The 12,656-nt window shown below is 40.4% G+C and overlaps 1 protein-coding gene across 1 annotated transcript in view; it reads right to left on the reverse strand.

Annotated features, from left to right (window-relative positions):
- The window catches only part of PLCH1 (phospholipase C eta 1), a 269,963-nt gene that overhangs the window by 23,552 nt on the left and 233,755 nt on the right, over positions 1-12,656 (reverse strand). Inside the window, exons 13-14 of the mRNA XM_055110608.2 lie at positions 5,089-5,250; positions 791-862 (exon numbers count right to left, since the gene is read on the reverse strand). Coding sequence (XP_054966583.1) covers positions 791-862; positions 5,089-5,250 — 234 coding nt within the window. The remainder of the gene's footprint in view (positions 1-790; positions 863-5,088; positions 5,251-12,656) is intronic.

Genomic DNA, 12,656 nt, shown 5'->3' on the forward strand with positions numbered 1-12,656 from the left:
TGACCTCAGGTGATCCACCCACCAAGGCCTCCCAAAGTGCTGGGATTACAGGTGTGAGCCACCATGCCTGGCCTATTTCTGTCTTTTGACATATACCTAACAATAGAACTGCTAAGTCATAGTACATAGTGCAGCTTTAGCAGATACTGTGAAATAGTGGGCCAAAGTACTTGCACAAATGTGCACAAACATAAGTAGTGTTTGAGAATTCAAGTGCTTCATCCTCACTAACATTTGGTTCTTGCCATCTTTTAATGTTACCTGTTGTGGCGGGCGTATATGGAATCACATAGTCATTTTAAATTGTGTTTCCCAGATGACTGACGGGTGAATCCCTTTTCTTTATTAGCAATTTGGATATCTTCTTTTGTGAACTGCCTGTTTAAGTGTTTTGCCCATCTTTTAGAAATTAAATTGCCTATCTTTTTATTGATTTATAGAAGCTATTTATGTATTCAGGATAGAATATATAATACACATACCAGTTTTAATAACACATACCCATTATGTATTGGATATGTATATTTAAGATGTTAAATACAGTTTTTTGGATATATTATTGGATATATGTATTCAAAATATTCTTTCCCAGTATGCAACTTGCTTTTTGATACTGTTTATGCGTAGAAGTTCTTAACTTTTAAAGTAGTTTAAATATCAATCTTTTCCTTTGCTGACGTGCTGGTTAAGAAATCTTCAGTTATTCCAAGGTCATGATGATATTCTCCTGTTACCTTCCAGAATCTTTAAATTAACTGAAGTATGCATAGTTATTACTCTTAATTCATACCTTATGTTTTCCAAAGTTGGTCATGAGGGATCGTCCATGTGATTTCTTTCCACTTTCCTTTACATCTGGACTCTGAATAAATAAAGGCATAATATAACTATTTATCTTCTTTGCTTTTGTCTTTTTCCTTAGTTCTGGTGGAAGAGCAAGGGGGCCCTCTTTTCTCTTCTGTTTGCCTCTAGGTGAGAAACAAGCAGACTCCACTCATTTCCTCCTGCTCCACACTCCACTACCACAAAGGTGGCTCTGCCTGCCTTGGAAAGGGAAATATTGGCATGGAGAGATGGATGCCAGCCAGGACGCAGCAGCTGCCTGCACCTTCCCAAAGCTGAGGTCAAAGGCTCTCAGCAGTGTGCAGGTGTGCTGGCCCTCATGGTGTCTGCTCACCAGACTCTCCACAGCACAGGATGTGTTCTTTTAAATGTTCTGAGTGGGGTTAAGTCATTTTCAGTTAAGTAGGGATTCAGTTTTGGAAAATGACCAAAAGTCATTAGCAGCCAATTCTATTGAATAAAGAAAGTGGATCACATTGACTAAACAGTGCTATGTGGGATTTTAAAACATTATAAATAAATAAAATCCAAGGATATCTATGAGATAATGGATTGTTTTTGTTTGTTTAAAGTAAACCAAGCAAAGTTTATGTGTTCATTGAAATAATTCCTTTTGTGATGAGCACTGGAAAGAGGTATTGTAGCCTCTGAATTTTTCCTCACATAGGTTAATTTTCCAGTTAGAGATACTGGGCCAACTCTCTTTCCTGGAGCCTGTCTCATTAGGTAACAGAAAGGCCACCTGCTAAGAGAGTTTAAACTCTTATTCATTTGTCATCCTTAAAAATATGTTAGGTGGTTCATTACTAATAACATGGTATAAGGAGAGACCAGTAGGCCCTACCTGACCAAGACTCCAGCTAAACAGAGAAGAAGCAGGTAACCACATAAATGGAATAAATGTGGGTGAGCAAAAACAGTTAAAGCCAAAAGGTTGGGAAGGGGATCTGTATATGCCCATAGATGCTAATCAAAGATGCAAGTAGGGGTAGGAAGAGATTGGGTGGAGTCCAAGAACTGGTTGGGGAAAGAGCAGTTCAAAAAATGCTGGAGGAGTAATGGTGAGGGGTTTACAAGGTGATTGATGTTAGGTAACTGTTAACTGATTCATACATGTTTATTGTTTTTGGAGATCTATTAATGCGGATCATTAACTGTTCAAAAACTGTGGAATTAAGAAGGCAGCTGGATGTGGTCATAGACGTAGCACTGCTCTCCAAGTCAGAAGACCCAGTTCTGCCACCAAGTAGCTACATTTCCTTTAGCAAGCCTCTTCTCTTGGTCCGTTTTGTTTTTTTTTAATCTGTGAAATGGACCAATTAATCTGTGAGTTCCTCTCTATTTCTAGTAGGGACTATGCCATTTATTATCCAAAACAGGACCTTTTAAGAATAAAATGGGATACTTTTAATAATTATGCTGGGACAACAGGTATAAAGCACGGCTGTCACAGGCAAATTGAGGTATATGGTCATCCTATTTAGTAGGAACCTATTATACCCTAAGGATAATGCTAATTGCATTACATATATTCTCATTTACTATGCATAACCAACCCTGGGAATAAGTATAATTAAATTCCAATTTTACAGAAAAGGAAAGCAGAAATACAGAAAGTTAGATTATATGCCCAAAGTTACAAAGCTTGTTGGTGATAAAACAGGATTCTGTCTAGCTACAAGTCCTCTCTCTGGCTTCCTTCCACTTCTCCAACATTTTCTATCCCATTCTCACTCTCTTTATGTAGGAAATAGATATCTACAAATACCTATCACCAACTTTGACCTCTCCCTGAGCATCGGCACATCTTTCACTGAATTATTGAGTAAGACATTGTCCTAGGAACTTGGCATATACATAACGACAAGAGCAAACAAGAGAGATGCAGACTCTCTCCCTACTGGGCTTGCAGTCTAATCGTAGACACAAAAGATTACAACACACTGTCATAAGACTATAATGGGGAAAGCTTAGGGCACTGTGGGATGGCACAGGGAGACCATCTACCTGGATTTGAGGATTAAGAACTTCCAAGGGGACATGACACAAAAGCTGAAGCCTAAAGGTGAGTACAAGTTATCTATGTGAAATGGGGAAGAGGAAGTGTACTATGACCAAGAAAACAGCCAATATGAAAGCCATGTGGTAAGAGCATGGTACCAGGAAATGAAGAAAGTGGAGGTGTGCACGTGTGGACTCCTACACATGCACACTCTGTGGGTGTCACCGCTAGGAGCCAGAACAGAAAGGAAGGATCTTATGGGCTATTATCTCTGAATTTGAGCTTTATCCTCCAAACTATGAGGAGCCCTGAGATGGTTGAAGACAGGAGAGTGACATGACCAGATGCACATTTCTGAACTATCACTATGGCAGTGGTGTGAATGAGACATTAAGCAGGGCAGCTGAGAGCTTAGGAACTTGTTAAGGTTATTCAGGCAGCAGCAGTTCAGATATAAAGAAAGCAGCAGATTCCAGAACTCTTAAGAACCATTTCCTGTGACTACTAAGTTCTTCCAGCCTGAAGGCAAATTTCATTTTTACTTTTCTTCAGAGCTCCGCAGGAAAAAGACAGGACAAGTAGAAACCAGTCCTGCACTGTTGATTGACGGTCCAGAAAAGTAGAAGCTGGAGTGACGTGCTGCCCAGAGCCATACTCAGCACATTCTCAGCTTTGGATTTAAACCGACATATGTATCTGGCACAGAGGGACTCGTCTCAACAGTAACTTGCCTTTGCTTGCCCAGTGAACCAAAACCATATTTTTAAAACATAGCAGTGTTAAAAACCTCAAAAATAAGTAAAAAGGAGATGAGTTTTGCTACACTACCTCTCAAAAATTTTCGGTTCTCTTACCACTTTACCTGATGGAGAAATTGTCATTAGGATCTCTTCAGTGAAAGCAAAAGATAGAAGGGCTTAATTTGTTTCTTCCAAAATATCCAAGCCTTATGGTTGCATTTCCAATGAGAATAATCTAGGATGGGGCAAAGACTTCTCCAAACGCATAAGGGAAGTAACTGGCCCAGATAAGCCAATGAGAGTTCACCAAGGACAAGAAGCAGAATCAAGATGGGCTAAACAAGTCTGGTCTTACAGGCACTTGTGGTGTTGAAAATAAATGGCTGGAGGCGAGGAGGGTGAAAAGATTGTTACTATTCATAGAAATTATTAAGAAAATCCAGAATTACATGGTAAACTATAAGGGCAGTAATGCTGTGATTGACCTTTTGGTTGTCTCCCCAGTATTCCATCTGCCCCTCTAACATGCAGTTTGAGAGGAGCTAACCTTGACAAGAGCTTCAGAGGTAAGTTCTCACTGGCATTAGCAAGCCAATATTATCCTATACTCTGGCCAAGTACTGTTTCAGGAAGGACACTTACCCATGGCCACTATGATTAGCTTGGGGGTAGGCACATGAACTAGGTTAACAAAACTCTCGTTTGTTAGTTGGGGCAAATATGCTGTCTCAATCTCTCTGGATATGGACCAAGAAACATGTAACTCATGGGGCTGTTGGCAGTTATCTCGCAACCATCATGGACAGGAGAACCAGACTTGAGATGACACTGATGGCATGATAGGTAGAGCAAAAAAATAGAGCTACAATGACACCACTGAGCCTTGGGATTAAATCCACCCCATAGGCCATTCTGCAAATAAATTTGCCGCTTACCAACATCTTCTTCATCATTGAAGCCATTTTGTATTAGGATTTCTAAGTTTAGAAACTAAATGGGCCTGAGGAACAGCCTGGCAGTTGGATGGCTAGACTTGTATAGGGTCCAGAGGGCAACCATCAATGCAGAGTGATCACTTAGGATCCAAGGGCGGTCACCCCCATATGATCTTCCTTCTGCCTGAGGAGCCCTCAGCCCTGAAAAACAGGTGGTAAGTAGCAGGGAAGGCAGACATCTAATGAATGTGGAGAGGTGGGAGTGTAAGGGACACAGTGGGCTGAAACTTCTTCCCTCACCTGAGCATGCATTAGGAAGATGAGTCTGGAAACACTGGGCTTCGTCCTGAGGGTCCAAGTGGAGCAGTATTTGAGTCATTTCTACCTCCACCCAATCCACTTTTAACTATTTCTCATATCATTTTGCAATAGGAGATTTTCATTTCTCAAGCAAAATGAGGACAGAAATAGAAGAAGTTGGAGGAGCATTTCACAAATGATTAGAAACAAAGTATGAGATGCTTTTTTTTTTCCCGTTGAAGGATAAGTACAAGAGGGAATCAGATACCTGCTTCAGGTGTGCATTTAAGCCTTCATGCGTGGCCTTCAATAGTGCCCGCACTGTGAAACTATCAGGATCTTCTTTATCTCGAATTTGAGATTCTTTTAACAGTGACTCCAGTTTTTTCCTTATGAAAGATTCCACCTGATGCTCAGTGGTCCCATTACTCTGCAAAGAATTAAGTAATACAAATGACTTCCTTAAGAAACACACCGAATTAGAATATACCCTTTGATCAAGCCACAATTGCTTCTATAATTTCACTTCTCTCAATTACTTGTAAGAAATTAAGCTCAAGTTCATTGTACCATCTCAGTCTTCCCTCCTCCACAAATCCTTTAATAATAAGGATTACTATTTATTAAGAACTAATTCTCTGCCAGCTACTCTTCATGTGACTGCATTCAGTCCTCAGGAACCTTATAAGTATTATTATCATTTCCATTTCAGTGATATAGAATCTGATGCTTAGAGAGAAATCAAGTAAGTTGTTCCTGGTTACATAGCTAGCAAATAACTGAAGCAGGATTCAAACTCAGGACTCCAAAGCCCTTCCCCCTATGCTTATGCTATTTGATGCTTTTAACAGATAAAAGGCCAGGGAAAGTTTTTGGAAACTAAGTTTTCTAAACCTACATAAATAAATTAGAACAAAAATATGCTATTAAAATAAAACTACTTTTTTCACTGAGGAGAAAAGAATGCTATGGAAATTTCAGGAGTTGAGGATTATTGTGAGATATATTTCCTTACTATTTCCAATCCCATTGTATAGTTAGGGGGAACCCCAATTATTACCTCAGCCATGATTTGTCATTACAATTACTTTAAGATCACAACAAATTTCAAGGGGTTTGGATATCAGAGCTATGACCTGTCCAGATGATGACTCACAGAATTTTGAGGTGATCATGGGATATAGATTCTCTCAAAGTCCTGCTTAGCACAGCTTTTCGGCCATTTGTTCTGCTTGAAACCAATGGCCCCAGCCTCCATTCATAGCTCTTCTGCTCTTCCAGTGCACCTACCTCTCCCTGTTTCCAATACCTTTCCATAAATTCTTCAACCACTTGCTAAAGACCAACCCACCCAAAGGGAGGAAAGGGATACTCCTTCACAAGAGCAATTCCCACATTCTTCACGAAAAGTTTAAGGCTGTTCTTCCATTTGCAAATCTATTTCTAAGAGGTCATTATATGTGGACTCTGCATAATGGGTAGCTTTCCAATAATGCATTCGTTTTCACAAAATCCTGTAAGAGCAAAGCAATTATAAATGCCCTAAGGAAAAATTTCAAAAATCTATACCAGGATAGGTTATTGAATTTCCCTGTATCACTATCACATGCATTAATATCTTTAACATGCCCAATTAATGAGGCACTCCACTTCCCTGGAGACCTCCAGGTCCAGAAGGAGATGCAAGGATGAAAAAAGAGTTGGCTCTTAACATCAGAAGGGAACACCCTCCTGTCATGCTAGAAAAGGCATGTCCCCAAATATTCTACCCTGGTCATCAGAGATGCCCACAAAAGCACAGACAACCAATACAACAGAGTTTCTGATAAGGAACACGGCATTACTACCTGAGTGACTGAGAAGGCCCCACAAAAGAGGTGGGAAGTGATTGGGGCTCTCATTGTAACTGAGATTTCAACAGTGATGGAAAGAAGGGCTTTCCTGCCAACCACAGTTCTAGCAAAGGATTTACATGAATTAAGAACGTTCTGTAAATGCAAAGAACACATGAGTTTTCCTAGAGTTCATGGAGTAGGGTAGTGGCAGATAAAGAACTTTGGAGGGTGGAGGGACTTGAAAGCAAGAGGTATGGAGCTGCTAAGAGAGTCTTTGAGTGAACAAGTCCTTGGGTAGCAACTCTAGAAACAATATTAATCTGGCAGCGTATGCCAAAAGAGGAAGTGTGTCTGCAGATGAAACATCAGGCACACTGGGCCCCAGTGCAGGTACTAAGTGCCTAGGCTAATGTGCTGGGGGTAGTTAATAAAGTTGAGAGATAGTTTGGGAACAAAACTCATTTTGTATTAAAAAAAAAAAAACCATGTATTGTGTTTCTGCTGTGCCAGGTGAGAAGTATTAAAGAGGAATACCCCCCACTGTCACAGAGCCCTCAGTGTCATTGAGAAGGCCAACACATCCCTGGATAATTACACGAGCAGGAACAAGTAGAGTGACAGGTGTGAGGGGTAGCATATGCACACAGAGGAGGCGCAACTTGTCCAGCCTTGGGGAATCAGGGGACAATTCCAGGAGCATAAGAAACCTGAGTCAAGCCTTAAAAGATAAGTATATTAGTTTCCTGTGACTTGGCCAGGTGCCATGGCTCATGTCTGTAATCCCAGCACTTTGGGAGGCCAAACTGGGAGGATCGCTTGAGTCCAGGAGTTTGATATCAGCCTGGGCAACATAATGAGACCCTGCCTCTACAAAAATTTACAAAATTAGCTGGGCATGGTGGCACACACCTGTAGCCCTAGCTACTTGGGAGGCTGAGGTGGAAGAATCCCGTGAGCCCAAGAGTTTGAGGCTGCAGTGAGCTATGATCATGCCACATCACTCCAGCCTGAGCCACAGAGCGAAGCCCTGTCTCTAAAAAATAATAATAAAATAAAGTTTCCTGTGACCAATATAACAAATTGCTACAAACCTGATATCTTAAAACAATAGAAATGTACTTATTTTCTCACACGTCTGGAGGCCAAAAGTATGAAGTCTAGGTGTTGGCAGGGCTACACTCCCTCTGAAAGCTCTAGGGGAGGATCCTTCCTTGCCTCTTCCAGCTTATGGTGGCCCCATGTATTCCTTGGCTTGTGGCAGCATCACTCCAATTTCTGTCTCTGTCTTTATATGGTCTTCTCATGCATGTCTCACCCATCTGTTTGTGTCTTCTCTTCTTATGAGGACATTTGTCATTGGATTTAGGGCCCACGTGGTTAACCCAGGATTATATTATCTTGAAGTCCTTAACTTAATTACATCCGCAAAGACCCTTTTTCCAAATAAGCTCACATACATAAGTACCACAGATTAAGACTTGAACCTATCTTTCAGTGGCCACAAATGAACCCACTGTAATGACTAACAGCTGATCATCTGGCATAGGGGGACAGCATTTCAATGTGAGGAAAAGCATGGAGAAAACAAAAAGTATCAAAAGAACCAGTAATCCTATGAGCAAGGAGAAATGAGCCACAGGGAAATACAGAAAAAGCAACTAAGATTGTACACAGTAGTCCCCCTTTATGCATGGGAGATACATCAAAAAATCCTCATTGGATGCTGAAAACCATGGATAGTCCTGACCCCTATGTATGCTGTGTTTTTTCCCATATAGTAATGGGTGGATACACTGGACAAAGGGATGATTCACATCCCACGTGGGGTGGAGTAGACAGTGCAAGATTTCATCACACTTCTCAGAATGGTGCACAATTCACAACTTACAAATTGTTTATTATAGAATTTTTCAATCAATATTTTGGGCCATGATTGACTGCAGGAAGCAAACCCACAAATAAGGGGGAGACTGTATTGTACTAAGGCTCCCAAAGCACTGTCATGTAAAGATACTTCATTTGAGCTGCTGAACCCTGTTTAAGGCAAACACTAGGGCTAGCAATTTTTTCTCATAATGACACAGGCAGAAAGGTTCAGCCACTCAACCAAACACACATGCCTATGAAAATGGCTGAATTGCAGCTTGAACCTCTTAAGACTTCCCATTCAAGACTGTGGCTATTTTTCCATACAATGCAGCAGCCATCCCTCTTATATTGTTACAGAAAAAGAGAAAAGAGAAATTCTTGAGTCAAAGTAACCATGCACAGGTTCATATTTTAAAAAGCCATTATTTCTATCATGGAACCAGGGAAATACATCATCACAATCCCTCTGGGAAAAACAATTTCACTTAAGGTCAGAAGCAAATCCAAGAAAAGAACTCCACGTCTCTAACCCCCAACGCATTTGATCAAGACCCAGGGCCCAATGGAGTGTGCATTTGCTGAGAGGACAAAAAAAAAGAAAGCATTTAAAAGCACCTAGGGTATCCAGTGTCACACAGAATGCTCCAAATGAGCATCCATTTCCTTCCCTCACTCAGGGCCTCACAAAGAGGCAGAGACTTCAAGTAAGGAGAAGATCTGTGGCCATGACACCAAGTCACTTTCACTGTCAGCAAGGAAAGGCTCAAAATAGAAAGCCAGAGCCGACCCAGAGCTGGTAAAATAATGAATGCTTAACACAAAAGCTATAATTATTCACTTCACATCCTCCAAATACTGGGAGCTGCTAAAGGAATGATATCTCTGCCTGTTGATCTTTTTCTGCTCTGTGATTTACTGCACAAGAAAATTGGCAGCTGTGAAGAACAAATAAATGTGTGGCTGAGGTTTCATTAATATATTATCATTCAGCCCTGGAATCCAATAGCACTACTGAAAGGAAGCTAAGACAGACACTTGACCTCGAGACCTATCAGGCACCATGCACCTGCAGCAGGGACCACAGCTGAAAGCCATATGTATCTTGCTCTTTTGTTCTCTGGGCCAATGGGTGAGAAAGGACGCTGCAGCTGGAGGCTGGGGGAGAGCAGTCATTTCATATGGTGGGTAGTTTCCACCAGAGAAGTAATCAGGGTTCTCAATTCCCTTTTTTGAGAGATAAATCTGATCTAGGAATCCCTCTACCACAAGTAAATAAATTAAACATATTCTCATTTTGTCTCCAGCATGAAGCTAAATCATCGCTGAATATGCAGAAGGATGCCCCAAACCACAACCATCATTCCAGACTGGGAAGATCCAGGAAAGGGGAGAAATTGGGTGCTGCTCCTTGAAAGGGACCTTCCAAACAGTGGGCTCTACCTGCACTACACATTGCAATCACCAGCAGAGTGCTCAGAAATCCCAGGCCATGCCCCAGACCCATGTATCAGAATCTCTGGGCCAAGACCCAGACACTGTGGTTTTTGAAAGCTACCCATCATTCCAATATGTGGCCAGAGTTGAGGAACTTTGCATTAAAAAAAAAAAGGCAAAAAAGTTGAGGACCTTTGCTTTAAAAAAAAAAAAAAAAAAGGCAAAAAACTAAAAACTGAAGTATTTCAACATCCCCCCAATTTTTTTTTCCTTTGACTAAAGTCCAAAGATAGGAAGAATAATATATTGCTGCCCTTTCTGAGTGCCTTACTGCTTTCCAAGCTGTAAGACCTGAAGGTCTTGGCTGAAGAACAGCTGCTTCTCAGCCATTCGAGCCTGTGTGTTTACTCCTGTCCTCTACCATCTCCTGCCTGCTCCTTTAGCTCACTTAACAACATATTCTTCTATTCAAGGACCAGTCATATCCATGTATTAGAAACAACTAGAATCTTCCAGGGAGATTCCAAGTCACCTTTATCATTCTCTACCCCTTGTCGCCAGGATGTACTAGCATGCCCAGCACCTGGGCTTTTTGACTCAATGAATGCTTTCAATAGCAAGACCTTGTAACCTCAAGAGGTAACTCATGCTGTCTTTGAGTGCTGGTATGTTTTAAACGAACAAGATTCAAAATCCTTTTTAGGATAGCTCAAAGCATAAAAGGAATGATAGGAAAAAAGATGAGGGAGGAAAATTATTAAAGTGTTTAGTGAGAGATATACACATGCAGACTGGATAATGGTTTTAGAATATAAGACAAAAATTGCTACATGTCACTGCACCAGGACTCCTTTAGAACTTGCTGGAAGGCTTGGTGTTTATGGGATCAGCTTTGTGTAGGAGATACAGAGCTAATGTTTATGCCCAAGAAGCTGGCAAAACGGATTTAGAGAGCACAAGATAAAAGACACTGCATAACTCAGCAGAAGCAGAAAAAAATTAATGAAGTTAAAATACAGAGGTGGAAAGTGTGTAGAGCACACTGACATTAGAAGACCCATAAAGATGAATAATGGCGACTTCGCCTCACAGAATCAAATCTGTTAGATTACTACTCTGTGGTTGAAAGGAACTTGTCCTCTGTGTCTCTGAGTTGTATGATTCTTGGGTCACTGAACACACTGGCTTTACCTTGTGGCTTACCCATTGTGAGCCAGATTTTCTCTATGGCTGGAGCCACAAAATAATATGTGGTAGAAGCTTAAAAGATTCAGTTAATTCAACAACAGAAGCATTTATTACATAAGAAAAAAACTTAACAGTATGGCTTAAACCGCTTGCTTAAAAGTAACAGGAGTCTTGTCCTCCTGCTCTGCATCTAACTCCAGGGTGGTGCCGGGAGAGCCTCAAATCCCGCTTCTGGCCTTTGCGCTTGGGGTTCTTTCTGCCTGGAACATTCCTCCTCAGGTATCAGCATGGCTAACTCTTCACTTCTTTCAGGCCTTTGTTCAAATGCATCTTCCCTGTGAGGCCTTTCGTTGACATCCCATCTAAAATTTCAATAGATCCCTTACATATACACATGCATAAGTGTGCACACATGCACACAGACACACACACCCTTTTTTCCTTTAGCACTGATCACTGTCTAGTACACTATATATTTTACTTATTTGTCTTATTTCTTGTCTATCCTCCTCTTCTCCCATTGATGTGTAAACTTCACAAAGGCAATGATTTTTGTCTATTTTGTTACTGATATATCCTCCAATACCTACAACAATGATGAGCACATGTCCAACAGGAGGTGTTTAATAAAAGTTTATTGAATGTACAAATGAATCTTACATGACCTCATGAGAGTTGGTGTTCCAGTGTAAATGAATGCAAAGTTAAAATGTGTATTTATTGCAATAATTCAGATATAAATCTAACCACATTCTCTCAACTTAAAACTGAGGTTAAGAGCTTCCTCTAAGATAATTATTGGTTCATATAAACTGTCCAAAGTACACCCTCTTTTGCAGAAATATGATCAGATATTCAGTTTCTCAGGGAATTTATTATGAATTCACCAGTCAGGGCATTTGAGCCCTCTGCCAACAATAGGACTATAAATGGTCTGATTACAAGATAATACTTTGCCTTTCTAAACACGGCATTGCCTTTTCTCAGAAAAGTTCAAAAATAGCAAAAAACAATTTGAAATATTTCTCCAATATTTCTCCAATGTTGATTTACTTCTTTTCTCTTCCAAAATATAACAAAGAGATGCCTATAAACATTTACAGTTAAGGCGCTCTACTTTCACTTAGGGCCAAACCAAAGAATCCAAATGAAAGATCATATCTAACTCCATGGAATCATGTTCTAAACCATCTCCTGATGTGAGTTTCCAGAAATCAACTACTCTTAGTAAAGAAAAGAGGAATCCAGTTGGATACTCCAATTTGTTCCCATAAGACTACAGCTTACTATTTTTTGCATAACTACATATATTTAACTTAGGAAGTTGGAGAGCTCACTGGCATCAGAAGAAAAATGAAATAGCTGAGTGAATAATGATAGATCTACACTATGGCTGGCAACCAAGAGATCTAGAAAACAAGATGCAAAATGATAAAAAATCAGAGACAAAAATCTGGTTTATAAAGTAATGCTAAAAAAAAGCTAAATTATCCATAATCATAATTAATTA

This window comes from Pan paniscus, chromosome 2 (assembly GCF_029289425.2).
Source record: "Pan paniscus chromosome 2, NHGRI_mPanPan1-v2.0_pri, whole genome shotgun sequence".
Lineage (NCBI taxonomy): Eukaryota > Metazoa > Chordata > Mammalia > Primates > Hominidae > Pan > Pan paniscus.